Source organism: Mauremys mutica, chromosome 7, assembly GCF_020497125.1.
Source record: "Mauremys mutica isolate MM-2020 ecotype Southern chromosome 7, ASM2049712v1, whole genome shotgun sequence".
NCBI classification, from domain to species: Eukaryota; Metazoa; Chordata; order Testudines; family Geoemydidae; genus Mauremys; species Mauremys mutica.
Window position 1 is genome coordinate 107,866,106 of NC_059078.1, and position 21,786 is coordinate 107,887,891.

Consider the following 21,786-nt stretch of genomic DNA (forward strand, 5'->3'; position numbering starts at 1 on the left):
TGCCTTATTTGTTAGGACATTGATCCATAACCATTCAAACTCATTTTCTTCCGTGAAAAAATGACTTGGAAACAGGTGACTTGGAAACAGGTAATGTCATTTTTAACATAGAGTGCCATTCCCGCTCCCTTTTCCTCACTCGCTCCTTACTAAATATGTTAAAACCATTGATTTTAACATTCCAGTTGTGTGAATCATCCCACCAAGTTTCAGTAATACCCACCAGATCAAATTTATGCTGATAAATGAGCATTTCCAATTCCTCTTGTTTGTTACCCAGGCTCTTAGAATTGGTGTATAGGCAATTCAAGAATTTCTTCTCCCTATGTCGTTTGGTCCCTTGACTAATTTTGTTCTCAACATCTCAATTTTGTGCTAAGTGGTCAGTTGACTATTATGTGAAATATTACAAGCTGTTACCATAGTGCTTCTCTGAAAGTATTGCAAGAAACAGCTGAGGTCTTTCCACCAAAAAAGATTTTCATCGTGCAAGGGGCACCTGACCATTTCAAATAGAGCAAGGTGGAAGGTTACAAATTGCAGAAAGGTCATTTGCCTACCTGTACTGCCCAGCTTTCTTGATGATTGGGTGAGTGCCATGTAAACATCCTCTCCTCTGATTGAAGAGGGGAGAGGGTTATGTAAAGAGGAGAAAAGAGCCCAAGAATTGAGTGGCGTGAAGCTTGAGAAGGAAAATTTTAACTCTCTTTGACAATGTCTTTGCTGGGGTGACCGAGAGCTGATAATCAGGTGTTCAGGGTCATTTGATGCAAAAACAGACGTCTATTTATATTTGTTTTGGCAGCACAAGAGGGAGACTCTGAAGATAACAAAATATGTGGAGCTTGTTATTGTTGCAGATAATCGAGAGGTAAGAAAGTTTTAAAGAAAAGATGCAGTTAGTAGAGGGAGTATTGGAGGGAAGGTGATTGTTTAGTTCAGTTTTCATGGTGCTCAAACAATTGTGCTTAAGAGACCAATACTGTGCATTGCTAAAACAACATTTGTCATCTAAGTAGGGCTACAGTAACAGAAAGGACTATTTAAAAACAGTGTAAGGGTGACAAGTATTTGTTCCAAGGCTAAAATGTTCCTTGCAACACTTTGGAAGGAATTTAGTGCTCACAAACATCTGGGACCTCTTTCAGTAATTTAAATGGATGCCTGTAAGTATTCACTGGCCATGACCCAGTGAGGTGGTTGAGCCCCCAATGCACTATTTAACTCTGACCTCTGGAGACCATCACTGTCTAGAGTAAACAGCATAATTCAGTGTTGTTGGTTGTTGTAGTTTGGCAATTATGCTGAATTAAGCAAGACTGTATGCAGAGTTTGCAAAGTGGGTTTCAAAACAAATAAAAGAGACAGATTGTCAAAAATATTTCAACGAGCTGGAGTGAAACCAAAGATGTGAAATCTTGGTACGAACTATTTTCCAATTTACATTTTTTCTTTCAAAATGTGACAGACTCCGCTTCTTGAACACTGCTGGTTAAATAGCAAATATCACTTTCTTGCAATAGCAGAGATCGTTAAAAGAAGAACCTTTCCATTTTTTCAATAAAAACAATCCTAAGGAGATTCTGCGTAGGAGTGTAAGGGATTTTAGAATCTTTTCTGAAAACAAAATCCCTTCATCCAATTTGTGCCAAATTTTGTGCCATTTTGAGCCAAATCCTAGTCCCGCGGAAGTCAGTGGGTCTTTGGCCTTTTATGCATTTAAACCCCAAATGTTAATGTCAGTCTGCCACTGGTAGGTGATTTTTGCAGGCAAATGTCACAATACTAATGTTGATTATGCATTACTCTTTTACATTCTAAGTTTCAGAGACAGGGGAAGGATGTGGAAAAAGTTAAGCAGAGGCTGATAGAAATTGCAAACTATGTCGATAAGGTAAGAGCATCAAAAATATTTCATTTTCTCAAGCCTCACAAATATTTCCAAGGGGTATTGCTGTGAAATCTATGCCATCTAGGCTTATTGGGAAGGAAAAGCCTTCTGAAATTCAAAAACTGTTACACACCATTCCTGCAAAGACAAGAAAATGGCTTCTCAGTGAGAATGTGTCAGCCACAAAGAATGGCAAGACCTAGATTTCCAGTACCGCAGCATTTTTACTAGGACAGCCATGAAACAGTTTGGGGGTGCTGTGCATGTGGCAATGGGACGACTAAGGGTCTGTTAATGCAGTTTTTAAGACAAACATTAACCTAGACCTGTCAAAATTCTTTCTAAGTGCAAGAGAAGAACCACAGACTTAATTTAGACAAAGATACTTTGTTTAGGTAATGACCAACTGGGGCATTCCAGTGGCTGGGGTGAAAGTTTGTTGCATTCTGAGGCCTTGTCTATACTAGAACATTTTTATATTGCCAGCACCATTGCAACTCCTCTGCATGCCAACAACTCCACATGTCCATAAACAGAAGTGCCTGCAACACTATGCAAAAACACATCCCACTACTGTGACTGTCCTTGCTCTGAGCAAAGCTGTGCACTATATGGTCCTCCAGTGTGTCACTTTGTACTGTTGCAATGCTAGTGTAGACAGCAAGTACTACTTCAGAGGTTGCATTGGTGCAATTAGTCATCCTAGCATAATCCCAGAATGCTTTTGCCCATCTTTTGTCACCTCTCAATCCACCCACCAGCCAGCTCCCTGCAGGTCTGGAAGTACCCACTGCAGTACTTAGCTGTTGTTGACTATCTACACAAGGGCAGGTCTACAACCAGCCATGGCTTCTCTGTTTCTGCTGCTCTCATGTGTTGACTTCTCAAATGTGGTGCTCACGCCGTACCCAAATCTTGCAGAAAAATATCTCCAGCCAAACAGCAGCGGCAGCAAAAGTATGAACTACCCCACCATGTCCTGTTCAACTCAGTAAGTTGTGACCTCAGTACCCGAAATACCTCAAAGCCTACCTGGAACCAACATACCTTTTGAGGCACATTCCTTCCTTGTAACGCTCATGGATGTGGAAGGCTCACCAATGTGCAGCCTCCTACACAGGGCTTGTGATAGAACCACAATTTAGGCTTTAGATTTTATTAGGCTGGCCTGAAAATGTGGGTAATTGTTGGACAAATTGTGGAAAGGGGTAGGTTTTGAAAAGGGATTTGAAGAAGGAGAGGGTGGTTGGTTGAAGGAGTAGGGAACATACTGCAGACATAAGGGCCAGCAAGGGAGAAAGCTATAAGGTATTGTGGAAGTAAGTTAGAAAGAAGCAAGACAGGAAGCAAAATTAGCAGCACACAGATCCCAAGTTGTGCAAATGGCAGGAAACAAGAGTTGAGATGTGGGCAAGGGCAGAGCCACGTGGTAGTTTGAAGGTGAGGATGAGGAATGAGATGTAGAGCTAGACTTCTTGTATTTAATGTGGTTTCTTTTAAATATACTGTATACACCGGGATTCTTCAGGATGAAAGGAATCGTATAATGCTCAGTGTTGTTAAGAGCTTCCTGAACACAAACCAACCACCAGGTAAAATGGGATTAAAGCTTACAGTACAGTGCCATATGTTCGGAAAACCTAGGAGAGTCCAGTAACGGAATTGTGACTGAGTCTGATTTAACTGGTATCTCAAAGACTCTTACTCAAAGTCAGGCAATTCTAGATTAAAAACAAGCTGCTGGACAGAACTCAGCTTGTTCTGTAACTGTTCTGCTGACTTATTAAAGGAAGGAGGGAGTTTATTTGCTACCTGTTTGAAACTAATTTTGCATGTTATATTCATTTTGGCTTCAGTTTATGCTCTCGGTGAATTGCACTGCTACCCAAATGACTGCAAAGCATACAAATCAGACAAAGATGCTGTATATGCCTGGTTTTGTTTGGACTGTAAGCCATAACCCTGCTAGAATGGTCCCTGGCCTATTAGGCATTCTCCATACTAGACTTATTTTCCTAAAATTTCCTGTCATTGCTGGCACTTGTGCAAGTTTATCAGTGGTGGGGTCTCTATTATAGATAAGGTAGCCATTGATATTAGAACCACTTTGTCATCGAGACCTGCTATGAGCAGGATTAGATGACTCTGGCAACTGGCATTTTAGTTACAAGTCTATACTAGCACTCCCGCCAGTTGTGTTGCATTGGTGATAGCAACAAAAGGAAATGTTAGGAGTCATTTGGACTTGCGATGAATTTGTTTGGAAATTCATTGGGTATGGAAGCCATTGCCCTGCTGCACCATGGAGGAATGTACCAACCCTGGCCAGGACATGGAGATTCTACCATGAGGCCTGCTGAGAGTTTTAATGTTTTTCCTGAATGTTTCCTGGATAGTTAGCCATGGTCAGATCTCTTTCTCTGGGTCATGGCAATGTTCTGTCTGATGCCTGTGATTTAAGGTGTTCGTTTATGTGGAGACACATTGTACTCTCCTCCTCCACCCTAAGAGGAAAGGTTTTTTCCTGGGACCAAATAGATTTCTGAGAGGCTTCTGTGAACATTATGATTTTGTTAACATACACTGATTTAACACATTCCTCTAAAATAGGATGTAGAAAGATTCATTTGTTTGCCTCGCTAGTTCTACAGGCCATTAAATATTCGAGTAGCCCTGGTTGGAGTGGAGGTGTGGAATGACATGGATAAGTGCTCTATAACACAGGACCCCTTCACCAGCCTCCATGAGTTTCTGGACTGGAGAAAGCTGAAACTACTACCTCGTAAACCCCATGACAATGCACAACTAGTGAGGTATAGCCAGCGATGTATTTAATATTTGCATGACTATTGGCTGGGGTTTCCAGGAACTGAGAATCTTTATACAAAGTTCTGTTACTTTTTTTTTGTTGTTAAAATATTTGGGTGATTGTGTTTTTGAAAGCAAAAAGCAGCCCTCCATCCTTCACAAGCTCACAATTTCTTCCCAGGACCCTGCATTAGTGTGGGAATATGCTATGTCAGCTTCCTCACACATTCCTCTGAGCTGCGTCTGTGTAGAATTGTGCGTAGGGCACAGTCACACAAACACTACACACATGCCTAACATTAAGCGTCTGAGTAATCTCACTGAAGTTAATGGGACCACTCACATGCTTATAGTTAAGCCTGTGTGTAACCTTTCGCAGGACTGGTGCATAGTTTTATCAGTTTTAACAGACAAGGGGCTTGATCCAAAGCCTGTTGAACTCAATTAAAGACTTCCCTTATTTATTATTAATTATTATTATTTATTATTGTAGCACCAAGAAGCCCTAGCCAGCGATCAGGACCCTACTGTGCTAGGCACTGTACAAACACAGAACAAAAAGAAATTCCCTGCCCCCACAGACCTAGATTGAGATCACCAACTTCATTTTTACAGTAGAACCTTGATTTTACAAACACCAGTCTTGGGAATGACCAGTTATACTAACCATTTTTGCAGATGGAAAAAATATCACATCATAAAGGTGTTGTCTACAAAGAACAAGTCAATATCGCTTCATATTCCATTCCTTCAGTGCATTGGAAGTTGCTTTGCAAGAGGTCTGAAAGACATGAGAAAGTGATACAGTCCACTGTTCTGCAACTTATGCACCATTCCTATTGTAATTTTGAGATGGTCAATTTTATGAACTTTTCAATTTTTAAGAACTCCTCTACTGTAAAAGTCCTACTGTATTTGTGACTTAAATAAAATTAGAAACCTGTCATTGTATAGCTTGACAAAGTGGATGAGGTAATATCCTGGGACCTACATGGCTACAACAACACTGCAAAAATGATATGGCTTAGACTGGTTTATTTTCTACAAACAAGTGTTCATAGGTATAATGACAAAATCTTCCATTGGTCATAATGACAATTAGATCAAGAAAGTATATTTTTTTACAGAGAATATTTATACTTGACTAGAGCTAGGATATGTTTTCTCTTAATTATTTGAATTTAGTAGACAACAATAAGTTGAAAGATCAAACATTCACAGTTGAATGACTCTTAGCAATTAAAACAAAAATATATTGAGGCATTCAGTATCTTACTTAAAGTATAGGAGGAGGTCTTCCAAATTGTTGCAATATCATTAATTGCTCTGTAAATACTAAAATCTTTCAGTTGGATTAATGAATTTTAGGGTACACTTTATAGCTAATACATTATAAATTTGCACTGTTTTGTATTGACACTTGCATGAATTGCAAGCATGTCTATGTATGTGCATTTCCCAAGTTAAATTGTAATGGCAGTTTTCAATTGTTGGCATTGTTGTAATATATTGTATTCCCCCCGCCCAGCAGAAACTCCAGAGGATGCTCAAATGCATCTTTCATATAGCAGAGATTCTGTCATTGTCATTTCCACAGATTTGCATGACTAATTTCTGATCCTTATTGGTTTCAACTTTCAATGTCTGGAGCTGGCATTTTGAAAATGGGATCGTTGCCTGAGATTGGCAGGAAAAAGAAGTTATAAAATATTAGGGTCCTCTCATTTTGCATTAAATGATGATTCTGTGATTTGTCTTCTCCCACCCCCTCCTTCAGTGGGGTGTACTTCCAAGGGACTACCATTGGCATGGCACCTATAATGAGCATGTGCACTGCAGAGCAGTCTGGAGGAGTTGTTATGGTAAGTGTTGGGAGCACAAAAGCTGAATTTGGTCCTTCTTGTGCAAAAAGTTTCCATGAGTTATATAATACTGTATCTTGTCATGGAAAGTCTGCTTTTTAGTACTGTTTTCAATCTAAACTCTTGTTTTGTCTATATCTTCATACAGTATATGTATAACTGTTTTAAGTATCGTATTTCATAGTGAATGAAATAATACCTTGCATTAAAATATAGTTTAGCCTCTTTATAGAAATCCTTGAAATCAATGGGAGTATTCACTGGGTTATAAGCGTTTGCAGGATTAGGATAAAAATGAACAAGTTTGCTGTGCATATATGGCTATGTGCAATGAAAGCCTCTCATAAATGTTTGATAAGAAATAATAGTTTAAAATACTGCATTTACCATGCACCAAGGATATACATTTACAAAGCCTCCAGTGTAATAGTTTATTTTTCATGTTTCTAGTAAAGTGGTTTTATTATAATTGTCAGACTTCAAGCACAATCTACACTAGCAACAGTGGCAGCATTCATGTTAACTACATTTCTCTCACAAAGGGGATTACTGTTGCTTTTGTTGTCAGCTTCCAGACATGTGACTAATACACATAATTCATGAGTTAGAACATTTTGGCCTTTATCAGAACTTGTCACCGGTGATAAATGCAACATAATTACATGTCCAAATAAAGAAAAGATGCACCGAAACCAATATAAACATTGAAATTCCGACTTAAGCTAGCTACTCAGCTCATAAGACCCCCTGTTGTGTTGAGTTATTTAAGGATCTTAAAATAAAATATTGTTTTATATATATACTTGGCATATACAGTAGGTTCTGGACTTGCATGCAGAACTATTGTTGATTTCATTGAAAATTACATGCATTGAAAGACCTCAGAATATTGGTATAGTGGGAGCTGTTAACCTGGAGGACCATCCTCAGCTGAATTCCTTGATTGCTTCCTTTTAAACTATCTCATACCCAGTATTCCCATGCTATGTTACACTGTATTTCAATGCAAAGTTTTACCTTGTTCACTACGAAAGTTCACTCTATAAACAAAAAATAAATTCCTTTATTCAACTAGTCATATTACAAAAATGAATGTCTCTTTAAAATGTTTGCGGGGTTATGGGTATTAGGCTGATAAATAATGCTTCATGTTTTCTAGAATTATACAAAGAGTACTCTAGAAACCATGGACAAGGTTGTGCAGCTTTATTCACATTGAGTAGTACCCTACTTCTTAAGGAGTCCCACTGAAATAAATGAAAGCGCTTAAAGTCCCATTTAATGTAATTTTTGCACAATCTTAGCCCTAAGTGCTTTTCTAACTTTTTAGCTAAATCTTCCTGAAAAACAGACAGTTGGCCAAAAACAAAACAAAAACCCACAACCAACCCAAATCACAATCACTGAATAAAACTCCTGTATAAAAATGAAATGCACAAAAAACAATACTTCAGAAAGAAGGATGTGTAGGTGAATTAATCAGTGGTTTCTAACCCTAGAGTCTACAGCGCTCAAACCCTCCAACACATGGCACATATTCATGTACATGCTCTTTGTAATGCTACATGCCCTACTCCAAAAGAGCTCCCACCAGACTGGAAGTACATTTCTAAGCACAGAGGTGGTGGAAGTCACTATATACCAAATAATCTGTGAATATCAAAAGGGGTAAGGATCATAGAATCATAGGACTGGAAGGGACCTCGAGAGGTCATCTAGTCCAGTCCCCTGCGCTCATGGCAGGACTAAGTATTATCTAGACCATCCCTGACAGGTGTTTGTCTAACCTGCTCTTGAAAATCTCCAATGATGAAGATTCCACAGCCTCCGTAGGCAATTTATTCCAGTGCTTAACCACGTTGACAGGAAGTTTCATCCAATCTAAACCTCCCTTGTGGCAATTTAAGCCCGTTGCTTCTTGTCCTATCCTCAGAGGTTAAGAAGAACAATTTTTCTCGCTCCTCCTTGTAACAGCCTTTTATGTACTTGAAAACTGTTATGTCCCCTCTCAGTCTTCTCTTTTCCAGACTAAACAAACCCAGTTTTTTCAATCTTCCCTCATAGGTCATGTTTCCTAGACCTTTAATCATTTTTGCTTCTCTTCTCTGGACTTTCTCCAATTTGTCCACATCTTTCCTGAAATGTGGCACCCAGAACTGGACACAATACTCCAGCTGAGGCCTAATCAGCGTGGAGTAGAGCAGAATAATTATTTCTCGTGTCTTGCTTACAATACTCCTTCTAATACATCCCAGAATGATGTTCACTTTTTTTGCAACAGTGTTACACCGTTGACTCATATTTAGCCTGTGGTCTTCCGTGACCCCAGATCCCTTTCCGCAATACTCCTTCCTAGGCAGTCATTTCCCATTTTTATGTGTGAAACTGATTTTTCATTCCTAAGTGGAGTGCTTTGCATTTGTCCTTATTGAATTTCATCCTATTTACTTCAGACCATTTCTCCATTTTGTCCAGATCATTTTGAATTATAATCCTATCCTCCAAAACACTTGCAACCGCTCCCAGCTTGGCATCATCCACGAACTTGATAAGTTACTCTCTATGCTATTATCAAAATCATTGATGAAGATATTGAACAGAACCGGACCCAGAACTGATCCCTGCTGGATCTCACTCATTATGCCCTTCCAGCATGACTGTGAACCGCTGATAACTACTCTGGGAATGGTTTTCCAACTAGTTATGCACCCACCTTATAGTAGCTCCATCTAGGTTGCATTCCCTAGTTTGTTTATGAGAAGGTTATGTGAGACAGTATCAAAAGCTTTACTAAAGTCAAGATCTGCCACTTCCCTCCTATCCACAAGGCTTGTTACCCTGTCAAAGAAAGTTATCATCCTTGTCTGGTCTGATTTTTCTGTCTGCACTCTTATTCAAATCTAATATCTAATCTATCTTGATTCTTTTATCATGCCTCTCTGCACACCTGTCCTGCTATATATATTCTAAGTGGTTTGATTCTCTTTGTGTTAGATGAGGCTCATATTTTCTATGAATATTAATGCAATTTAAGTGTAAAGGTAAAATGTTGCTTTCTTGCTCAGACATATTCTGCTGTACACATTCAGGCAAAACACTTTTGACTCTCCTGGGAGGTTAGCTTGAGTGAGAAGTACAGAACTGAGCCACTGAGATTTATTTAATTTAAGAAACACCTCAGTGGAAAGTATTTTTTTATAAATGTCCTGGTTTACAACTTAATGAGCCTGCCTGGAGTCAGTTCTAGGACTGAGGTGCTAGTTTGCAGCAGCATTAGACAACATTATTCCTCAGTGGAATGCAGCAGAGTTCAGTTGAAAGCAACTGCATATTTGGTATAACAGCCTATAACGTGTTCAACAGGAGAAGATTTCCTGTTTGGTGACTGTGAAACTGTTTGCTAATGACTTTTACTACTGAACTTAACTTAAAAAAATGTAGAGGAATAAATCAAAGCCTCATTCCTCGTAAGTCTGTTCATTTCTCAAGTGCTGCTGAGCTTAAATAGTCTCACTATCAAACAGGGCATATTACTGTTTGTTTGGATAGTCTTAATTTATGCTGTTTTCCAATAACCTCTTTTGCTGAGACATCACATTCTTTGTCTTTAAAAACCCTCTCTAGAAACCTGATAGCATTCAGAATGATCCAAGCAAGTAATGAGAACCGCATGTGCTGTAATAATTACATTTCAGATCATTTCTTGCTCTAATTTGGCCATGGACCTTGCAAATCATTATTTTAAAAATTATCATCTTAGGAGATGTTGAAATAAGAAGAATCTCACTGTTTGTGCAGAGAAATGGCTGTGAGCATGAAAGTAACAGCTGGGTTCTGTAATAGGGTTGCCCCGTACTGAGCACCCCCTCGTGGAGAGGGGTCATTCTGCAGAGCCTGTTTCCCCCTCTTGAGGGCCTCTTACACAGGCTCGCCACACTTTTTCTGTGGTCAAAGAACCCCTCCTTGCAGGTCTGGGTTTATTCACAGAAAATAATTCAAATCAAAACTCAAACTCCCAAATTGACATCCAACAGACAAATGTTTCTCTTCCTACTCCCAGGTCTCCCTGCCTGGAGAACTTTTGCACTCTCTCCCCTGCTTGCTCAGGGTCTCTCCTGACTTAACAGGCTACTCCCAGCCCTTCCTGGCTGGAGTCTTAGTCCCCAAACCCAACAATTTCTGCTCTCCCTGAACATCTTCCCCACCTCCACTGCAGCTTCCAGCTGCTCTTGATAGGAGAATCACCTGATCCCCTCTCCAGTGGGTCACATGCTCTAATCGGAGCTGGCTTAGCCACAGGCTTTCCAGCCCATGGGGCAAGCCACCCTGGTACAGGCTCAGTTTATTGTCTCTCTCAGTTGTTCAGGATTTGAATAAAGTTCTAAATGTTGACCACATCTAAAAGTGAATGCAGCTGCTACAGATCCCTAAGTTAAAGGCATGACTTCTGTGCTGCTTTGTTAAAATGTGTGGACATTACATCACTGTCCTGTCAATCCGCAGCCCTGTTTTACTTTTGCTTCTTCTGTGGAGTAAGGTGTAATTACAGCTATTGATTAAATATTTGGGAAATTCAATGCATGCACCCACAGAGATCAGTCAAGCTAGATATTAAGACGTCTTGATGTGTAACTAAGTGTCATGAGAGAATATTTTTTAAAAAACATTATAAATGTACATGTGTGCACACTGCAGTTTGTCATAATAACAACAACAAAAATTAGCTGTTCAGCTTCCCCTAAAACAGCCATTTTAAAATACAATGATGCACACACAGTCTCAAGCACAAACAGAATTTTAGCAACAACATTTTTGTATTAAATATTACAAGATTCAGGAAAGCCTGAAATGAGAGCACTTTTTTGTTGTTTGTTTTGAAGATAAAATTCCTTGAATTTACTCCATGAGCCAAATAACAGTGGCCATTTGCCTTTTGAAATGATTACATTCTTTTTTCAAATGTGCTTTCTACTTGAGAATTGATTGATTTACTAAAAAATATTAGCGAGCTGAAAAAGGAATCTATAAAATCTAAACCAAATAATTTATTAAGGGCTTCTCTTATATAAGGCTGATGTTTAGACACTTTTTTACCTTTCACTTTTTTGTAGTCCTAAGGCTGGCTAAGACAGTAACAGAAGAGTTATTTAAGCTGAATATATTCATTTATGCTTTTAAAGCAGGCAGCAGTACATACTAATTCCATTTACTGTCTGATAAAACGTAAATCACGCATTTCTATTACATGTTTTATGCCTTTTGGGAGAGCTTTTATAAGAAAGATGGGTTTTTTCCCAAGGAAAGTTATTGATGTCATACAGAGCTTTATGGAAAGATCTCTTTTATTCATGGCCAGGCCAAAACATTAATCAGATCAGTAGCCCCTAACCAAACCACACAGTGCATTTCTCAGAAACATTTGTTTGGGAAAACAACATTCCCACAAGGATCAATGCCAGTGTTTCTATTTTTTTCCTTTTACACCAAGTAAAACACTTACAGGAATTAATTAGAGGCCACCTAAGGACTTTGTCTTTTTTACTTTTTAAATTAAAAATGAGGTCCTGTAGAAAGGTTGCTTGAGCTCACAGCCGCTATAATTTCTGCTTCAGCTTAGTAGTAGATGTTAGAGACCAAACCTCTTCATGCACTGTGGGGATTGAGCTCCTGAAGTGCAGGATTTTCTGCCCTCTTTCTCCCAGTCCCTCCTCTTATGCCACTGTTGTCTCCATCCTTCAAGATATGTGCAAATCATTTTCTGCTGTTTATGCAATATCCAAATACTTGGACATAAAATGGGCAGGGGTTATGAGAGAATTTCTAGCTATAGAAGAGAGACTACGAAGATAGTCAAAGCTGCCTCAGCTATCTGAATGCCCAGTTGCCATAAGGAATTGGGTGTCTCGATGCCACAGGCTACTTTGATAATCCCAATCTAAATGGCTTATTTAGGGAAAAGAGGATATTGATCATTTGTAATTTTATCCATTTAGCAAGAACAGAGTAGCCGCAATTATAATGGAGAGGCTTATAAAACAATTTAGGATATTGAGGATGGAGCCAAACATGTATTCTTTTATGAGTCATTCTTTCTTGTACGTGGGTTTCACGATTCTTTTTTTTTTTCTTTGAGGATCATTCAGACAGCCCTCTTGGTGCAGCAGTAACCCTGGCTCATGAGCTGGGCCACAACTTTGGGATGAATCATGATACCCTGGAGAGGGGCTGTACCTGCAAAGCCTCTACTGATAAAGGTGGCTGTATCATGAACCCCTCTACTGGGTAAGTGCAAACATTAGTAAGCGTTAGTTGGTGGGGAGGAAATTTTGCTGTAGTTTGTTATCTCAGGAAGCTTTTGAGTAAAAGTTTACACAACGAGGCCAGTCAAAGCTTCCCACAAAAAAACCCTCCACAAGTAGAAACAATAAAACTTGTTAGTAGAGCAAAATTTGCCATGTTGAGGTCTCTAGCGTGGAAGAGAGAAAAATGCCATAAGAAGCAATTAATTGTTGGTCATTTTGAACAACCCGTTATAATACAGTGCAGGCATTTTTATCAGAACTTCCACTACTGTCATCTTGCCAGCGTGACACCACAAATAATCATAAGGGGGAATGACCAGAATAAAGGCCATGACCAAAATTAGTTTGTAGGAAATAAAGTGTTAGGCTTTCTGTTATTTCACTTTTAGTGAAGTTCATTCCTGTGCAGAAGATCAGCACAAGCATGATGCACCACATAACTCCCAACTTAACCCCGTTTTGAAGAAGACTGAAATGGGATGTGAATGCTATGTAGACTTTGCATGGGGTGAGGGATGAACTTTACTTGTATTTTTTGCAGCTATACCAGCATGAGCTGTGAACAAATCAGATCTCATAAGCTAAGCAGAGTCAGGCCTATTCAGTATTTAGATGGGAGTCTTCTGAGGAAAAAAATAAGGCAATCTAGGAAGTTCTGGTGATGAATCAATAGGTGACACTCTTCTTTCTGAGTCAATACTGAGGAGATACTCAAGCATGGTATTAGGAGGCTGCTGCTGACAGCCTGACCTTTTATGGGCATCAAAGATACAATGATGTTTTCTACAAGAGGTCTTGGACTTCTGGCCAAGTTCACTAATTACAGCCTGTTCTACAATATTAGAAACTGAAACACACAGCCTTGGATGTGCATATGTTTTGTCATCTATATTCTGTATATATGGGGTTTTCTGTATATTTTACTCTGTCAGTTACAAAGCTTTTGAGTCTTAGGATTTGTGACCATGCTCAGGGCTCTTTCGTCTCTGCTGGTGCAGTGACTGCATGTTTCTTGGAAAGGAGGTAGGAGAGGAGAGGGAGTGTCATGCAGGAGAGCTCCCTGCTGATCAGCCAAACAGCAGCTTTGGCATCTGCTTCAAAGGCAAACTGTCATCCTTGTTAAGAAAGGAAAAAAGTGCTGGCTAGTGGCCAGTCATAGCAAGCTAGGGGACAAACAATGAAGAGAGATTGGTGTGTTTGTGGGGGAAAGGGAGCGATTTCTAAAGTTTTGCATAAGAAAAATAGCTTGGCTTTTCTAAAACAATAGGTAATAAATATCCTTGCAGAATTCTGTTCAGCAGCACATCACAGCTATTACACACACTAATAAAACAAACTGAAATCGGTAACATGACCATGAGGAGTGGTAATGTGATTGGTAACTCCTGACTTCATATCTGCAATGAGCAGACAGATTTTATATCTTAGTGCCTGAATGATGTACACGACCTTTAATGATCAGCTGAATTAGTATTTGTGCACCTGGTCACCCCGCAACTTCAGAAGAAACCACAAGAGGGCCCTGCGGGAAAAAAACCTCATGTAGTTTTCCCCAAGTTCTGTCAGTTTAGGGAGCAGTGCTATGCACAGAATTCTGTAGATCCACATGGGACCCCTGTGTCTCTATGTTGGCTCTGCAGCCCTCTGTCCCTATGGGCTCGCTGACAGCTCAGGTCCATTAACTGCTAGGGTTTCCCCTAGCAACCACAAGTTCTGGGCCTCACCTGCCCTCAATGATGGTTCACCCAACACAGAGCAGGTTGTGAAACAGTTAACATAGCCTCAAGTGGCATTAGTTTTCCACTGTAAAAAGCAACAAAGAGTCCTGTGGCACCTTATAGACTAACAGATGTATTGGAACATAAGCTTTCGTGGGTAAATACCCACTTCATCAGACGCATGTGGATGCTGATCAGGTAGTTTCTCAGTTTCTTTGATAGTGTATAGCATAATCTCTCATTGCGGTCTGTGCAGTATCTAGATAGCAATGGATTTTTCACCTTCAGTCCATTTGGTATTATGTCCATCCATTTGCATTTGGAAAGGAAGATGATATCTGTCTGTATTTGTGTAAGTTTCTTCATGAGGTTGATGGATTTCCACTCCATATGGCTAAATGCAGTGCCTTGCATGGTGTCAAGTATCAGAGGGGTAGCTGTGTTAGTCTGGATCTGTAAAAAGCAACAAAGAGTCCTGTGGCACCTTATAGACTATAGACATGCATCTGATGAAGTGGGTATTCACCCACAAAACCTTATGATCCAATACATCTGTTGCCACATAAGGTGCCACAGGACTCTTTGTTGCTTTTTACAGATCCAGACTAACATGGCTACTCCTCTGATACTAGCTTTCCACTGGCTTTTATGCTTCTCCCCATCTACTTCCTGGCCCTCCATGGATCTCCAACCTGTGAAGTGCTCTCCTTGGGGGGTCTGTTCAGAAGGAGACCAATTAGAGAAGAGCAAGATTATTTAAACTACTAAAACCTTCTCTTTTTATTCATCCAGCTTCTTTCATTTGTTCTTCCTGGGATGCATGATAAGCACTGACTGAAGTGAAAGGTCTCTTTAGACACCATATAACCATGCTATGATGTGATAAAAGGCCAGGTCATGGACCATGTAGAGAATAGGTGTCTCTGAACCACCTTTCTGCTCCTCTAATCTTGAGGCCAGCCAGAAGCTAGTTTCTCCGGCCATACTTCAGTTGTTCTAAATTATGCCCACAAGAATGGCCCCCCAGACAGGAATCACAACCTCTTTTCCTCCATGCTTCTCAGAGGAGCTGGCCCAAAGGCTTTTAATAGTAATAACATTCTGATTTCTAAGTCCCCCTGGAAGACTAAGTGCATGTTTCTAAAACAAGGCATTTTGGAGTTAGGAGAGAGAGGAGTAAAAGTGAGAACAATTGTCAGAAACCAGAGTACACACAAACTCAACCCTAGGAAGAGATGTGACATTCAGAAATCCAACGGGATCCGGTTTCCTTTTTCTCCCGGAAGGTGCAGTCACATTGGTGACTTGCTGAAGGACTGATGTCTTGGCAAGGTCTGTGAGGGGAACTACAGTGAAGTTCCAGGAAAAATCATCTTTAGTAGCTAGCTATGACTAAAAAGGACCACATCACTGTTTTTTTAGTCTTTGGGATGGGAGTACTGCCTGTTGCCTCTACCTTATCGATGAGGGCTTTGTACACACATTCCCCACTAGCCACCCCAAATACTTGGTTTCTTGCTTGCCCACCTGGCACTTTTTCAGGGTTTGCTGTGAGATTGACCTCATGGAGGACTGCAGTACTGCAGCCAGATTTTAGAGGTGAATAAGCCACTCTTGGCTGTAGACCACAGCATCATCTAGAAATGCCACTGCATAAAAATGGTGAGATCATAATACCTGCTCTGTCAACTTCTGGAAGATGGCTGGGCCCCGTGTCACCCAAAGTCATGGTGGAAAGTGGACAAAGTGGAACAAGCCTATCAAGATAGCAAAAGCTGTTTTTTTCCTGAGAGTCGGGGGAAAGAGGAATCTGCCAATAGCGCTTGGTCAGATCTAAAATAGTAATAGATTGGGTCTGGCTAAGACACTCTAGTAAATCATCCACACGTGACATAGGGAAGGCATCAAAGCGGGAAATGACATTTACCTGTCTGATGTCCACACAGAAACAGATGGCCCCCTAAAGTTTTGGGAGCAGGACTACCAAGGGTTAAACGATTCCTTGATTACCCCCAGTCTCAACATGAATTCAACTTCCTGAACCAGTACCTTCTTCGTCCCTTCTGATATTCAGTAGGATTTCTGTGCCAGCTTGGCCCCTCTTACTATAAGGGAGGTCCACCCTTGTAGCAATGAGAATATGTCCTTGAATACCTTCGGGAGGTACCCATTTTCCCTCACTGTACCACAGTTAGCTGCAGCCCCAGAGCTACATTCTCAACACTCACAGGTTCAGGAATCTGGGTCCTAAATCCTCCCCATCATCCTCTGAGGGAATGAAAACACCCTGCTGTGCCCTCCAGGGTTTTTGCAAATTAATATGAAAAATGTGTCTTTGTTTCTATTTGTCTGGGCACTGTACCTTGTAGTCTACAGGCCCAACTTGCCAGAATGCCTTGCCACTTAGCCAGGAGCTTGCTCCAAGGAGATCAGTTTTTTGGGGGGGAAGGTTATTGACTTACAATGGGAATTATTAGCATCTGTCTTTACCTTTAGGGTTAGCTACAAAGTAGCTGCTGCCTGTCTGTCATAAACATTCCAGGAGATATATTTTACGCTCTTATAAAAGAATTCAAACAATATTTTGTTAGTCTAAAATTACCAGTCTGAGTATTTACCAAAATATATAATCTCTGGGGCTATTCTTATATGTAGGTTACTCACTGAACCCTGAAATATTTGCAGGCTTGGAGGCTAAGAGTGTGATCAGTTCAGAAAATGCTAGGTGAATGTTCCCTACCTGGAAAACATTCTCGGAACAGTAGAAACATCAAGAGAAAGACGATATAAAGAAGCCCAAATAGATTCCTAAGGCAGTGTCTGCTTCCAGTATATGTATTCCCTTCCCATCCATGCCCTCTAATTCCTGTTGGTTTAAGCAGGGTGTTACAAAACTACAAAAGAAGAAAAAACTATCTCAGGCTGAGATTAAGCTTTAAAAAAGGATCAGCTCCAAAGAAGTCTTTATTCAAGAGCTATAAAGAGTAGGAAAAACATAGGTTGGAATGACAGGCCTCCTGCAGCCTTAATTTTGGAGTCACTAATGTGGTTCTGTAATGAAGGAAAATATTTGAGGTTTTTTCATTTTAAAGTGATTTCATTAATTATTGCCATCTTCTTTCTTTGAAGAATTTAACATTAAAAACTTGTCTTGGAAAGTGTTACTTAGTGGAAGCAGCCTCCTGGGATCAGGAACCTAAACTCTGTTGGATCTGTCCATTAATGAGCTTCCTGTAGCTTTTAGTCTTAAAATGTACCTGAAAGATGTGCATCCCACTTTTGTATGAGCAAGAAATGCTTTAAAGAGTCAAACACTTCAGCAAAGTATATTTGGCGTAATATTCCATATAGAATTATGGATCAAAAGAGCAACATGATATCTTTGCTTTCCCAGAGATTCAAATATCATCTAGCAAAAACATACGTCATAGTACAAGAGTGGGGCTTTTGTGATAAATAAATTGTATCAACAAAAAAGTGTTTAATAATAAGGCACAATTTCCTTTCTAAGCTGGTCTTTTAATTATACTTTTTTGCCTCTTTTAGTTCTTTGAATTTAAACTCTTTTTGAGAGAGGAAGAATGGTGAAAAGCCCAAATAGCAGGTTTAGGCCACGTCTATACTTACCCGCTGGGTCGACGCGGCGAGTTCGACTTCTCGGAGTTCGAACTATCGCGTCTGATCTAGACGCGATAGTTCGAACTCCGGAAGCGCCGCGGTCGACTCCGGTACTCCACCGCGGCAGGAGGAGTTGCCGGAGTCGACCTTGGAGCCGCGGAGTTCGCTTCCGCGGCGTCTGGACGGTAAGTCATTCGAACTAGGGTAGTTCGAATTCAGCTACGTTATTCACGTAGCTGAATTCGCGTACCCTAGTTCGAACCAGGGGCTGTGTGTAGACCAGGGCTGAGAGTCTTAAGAAGTACTGGGCATAACAAGAATGGGCTGGAGCCAAAGGGATAGAACTAATTGTGGGGCCATTCCTGTAGTTCATGTATGTTTTATCTTATCAGTTTCAATCCCGGTGGCATAAAGTATCAATTTGAAGAAAAAAGCATTTTATAGTTCATATTCCTTAATGTTTCTGTGTTTGGCCTTATGCAGCAGACCCACCTTGCTCCTAGATACAGAAGGAGGGGGTCATATGGTGACATTTCAATGACAGACAAGAGGGGAGGTCTAAAAAGTGGCTGCCTTCGAGGCTATGATCCAGTCCTCTTTGTGTCCTGCTGTAGGATAGGTAAAGATCTCCTTAAAGTCTGCCAGCCCACTGTGTACTTTAATTCCTATCAAGTAACTTTACAACAAAATAAGTCCTATTATCCTAGAAATGTCTTGAGCTTCAAGAATAAGAGATAAACAGCCTTTACAGCTGGCAAAGAAAGCTGGCATGCACAGCAAACTGGCCACTTCAGCAATCCGTACTAACCCCACTGCATTACTGCATTCACCACAGTGGGTACAGGTGGGAATTGAGAACCTTCATAGAATCATAGAATATCAGGGTTGGAAGGGACCTCAGGAGATCATCTAGTCCAACCCCCTGCTCAAAGCAGGACCAATCTCCAACTAAATCATCCCAGCCAGGGCTTTGTCAAGCCTGATCTTAAAAACCTCTAAGGAAGGAGATTCCAGCACCTCCCTAGGTAACCCATTCCAGTGCTTTACCACCCTCCTAGTGAAAAAGTTTTTCCTAATATCCAGCCTAAACCTCCCCCACTGCAACTTGAGACCATTACTCCTTGTTCTATCATCTCAGTGTAGACCACTGAGAACAGTCTAGATCGATCCTCTTTGGAACCCCCCTTCAGGTAGTTGAAAGCAGCTATCAAATCCCCCCTCACTCTTCTCTTCTGCAGACTAAATACAGTAACTCCCCACTTAACGTCCTCTCGCTTAACATTTCGATGTTACATCCCTGCTCGATTATAGAACATGCTTGTTTAAAGTTGTGCAGTGCTCTGCTATAACGTCATTTGGCCACCTGCTTTGCCCACAGCTGGCAGCTCCCCATCAGCCCCCGTCCCCCACCACCCTCTGCCCGCCAGCGGATCCTGCAGCTGGTTAGTGCATAAGAACAGCCATACTGGGTCAGACCAAAGGTCCATCTAGCCCAGTATCCTGTCTTCTGACAGTGACCAATGACAGGTGCCCCAGAGGGAATGAACAGAACAGGTAATCGTCAAGTGATCCATCCCCTGTCGCCCATTCCCAGCTTCTGGCAAACAGCTAGGGATACCATCCCTGTCCATCCTGGCTAATAGCCATTGATGGACCAATCCTCCATGAATTTATCTAGTTCTTTTTTGAGCCATGTTATAGTCTTGGCCTTTACAACATTCTCTGGCAAAGAGTTCCACAGGTTGACTGTGTGTTATGTACAGGGGCGGCTCTAGCAATTGCGCCGCCCCAAGCAGGGCGGCACGCCGGGGGGGACGCTCTGGCGGTCGCCAGTCCCGCGGCTCCGGTGGACCTCCTGCAGACGTGCCTGCGGAGGGTCCGCTGGTCCCGCGGCTCCGGTGGAGCATCCGCAGGCATGCCTGCAGGAGGTCCACCCAAGCCACGGGACCAGCGGACCCTCCGCAGGCATATCTGCGGCAGGTCCACCGGAGCCGCCGGACGACCGGACCCTCCGCAGGCACGCCTGCGGGAGGTCCACCGGAGCCGCCTGCCGCCCTCCCGGCAGCACGCCGCCCCAAGCGCGCGCTTGGCACGCTGGAGTCTAGAGCCAGCCCTGGTTATGAGAAGAAATACTTCCTTCTGTTTGTTTTAAACTTGCTGCCTATTAATTTTCATTTAGTGGCCCCAGTTCTTGTGTTATGACAAGGAATAAATAACACTTCCTTATTTACTTTCTCCATGCCAGTCATGATTTTATAGAACTCAATCATATCCCCCCTTAGTTGTCACTTTTCAAAGCTGAAAAGTCCCCCTCTTACTAGTCTGTTCTCATATGGAAAACATTCCATATCTCTAATCATTTTTGTTGCCCTTTTCTGAACCTTTTTCAATTCCAATACATCTTTTTTGAAATGGGGTGACCACATCTGCCCATAGCATTCAAGAGGTGGGCATACCATGGATTTATATAGAGGCAACATGATATTTTTCTGTCTTATTATCTATCCCTTTCTTAATGATTCCCAACATTCTGTTTGCTTTTTTGACTGCCGCTGCACATTCAGAGAACTATCCACAATGACTCCAAGATCTCTTTCTTGAGTGGTAACAACTAGACCCCATCATTTTATTTATATAGTTGGGATTATGTTTTCCCATATGCATAACTTTGCATTTATCAACACTGAATTTCATCTGCCATTTTGTTGCCCAGTCACCCAGTTTCGAGAGATCCTTTTGTAGCTTTTCGCAGTCTGCCTGGGACTTAACTGTCTTGAGTAGTTTTGTATCATCTGCAAATTTTGCCACCTCACTGTTTACCTCTTTTTCCAGATCATTTATGAATATGTTCAATAGGACTGGTCCCAGTACAGACCCCGGGGGACACCACTATTTGCCTCTCTCCATTCTGAAAACTGACCATTTATTCCTACCCTTTGTTTCTTATCTTTTAACCAGTTACCAATCCACGAGAGAACCTTCCCTCTTATCCCATGACAGCTTACTTTGCTTCAGAGCCTTTGGTGAGAGACCTTATCAAAGGTGTTCTGAAAATCTGAGTACCCTATATCCACTGGATCCCCCTTGTCCACATGCTTGTTGACCCCCTCAAAGAATTCTAGTAGATTGTTGAGTCATGATTTCCCTTTACAAAAACCATGTTGACTCTTCCCCAACAAATTATGTTCATGTATGTGTCTTACCATTTTGTTCTTTACTATAATTTCAACCAGTTTGCCCAGTACTGAAGTCAGGCTTACTGGCCTGTAAATGCCGGGATCACCTCTGGAGCACTTTTTAAAAATTGGCATCACATTAGTCATTTGGTACAGAACGAAGCCGATTTAAATAATGGATTACAGACTACAGTTAGTAGTTCTGCAATTTCACATTTGAGTTCCTTCAGAACACTTGGGTGAATACCATCTGGTCCTGGTAACTTATTACTGTTTAGTTTATCAATTTGTTCCAATTTGTACCTTCCCTGTACAATAGTAGCCACAGTCGGAGGAAAGAGTTGTGCTGGAGAATTTTTAGAGGAGCTACTGCCACTGTCTGGTGCTGCATCCTGGCCTGAATCCTGAAAA

General features: G+C 41.1%; 1 protein-coding gene across 1 annotated transcript in view; it reads left to right on the forward strand.

The window, feature by feature from the left end:
• ADAM12 (ADAM metallopeptidase domain 12) overlaps window positions 1–21,786 on the forward strand; it is a 315,046-nt gene that overhangs the window by 213,707 nt on the left and 79,553 nt on the right. Inside the window, exons 7-11 of the mRNA XM_045023718.1 lie at window positions 806–871; window positions 1,823–1,894; window positions 4,535–4,704; window positions 6,477–6,561; window positions 12,695–12,843. Coding sequence (XP_044879653.1) covers window positions 806–871; window positions 1,823–1,894; window positions 4,535–4,704; window positions 6,477–6,561; window positions 12,695–12,843 — 542 coding nt within the window. The remainder of the gene's footprint in view (window positions 1–805; window positions 872–1,822; window positions 1,895–4,534; window positions 4,705–6,476; window positions 6,562–12,694; window positions 12,844–21,786) is intronic.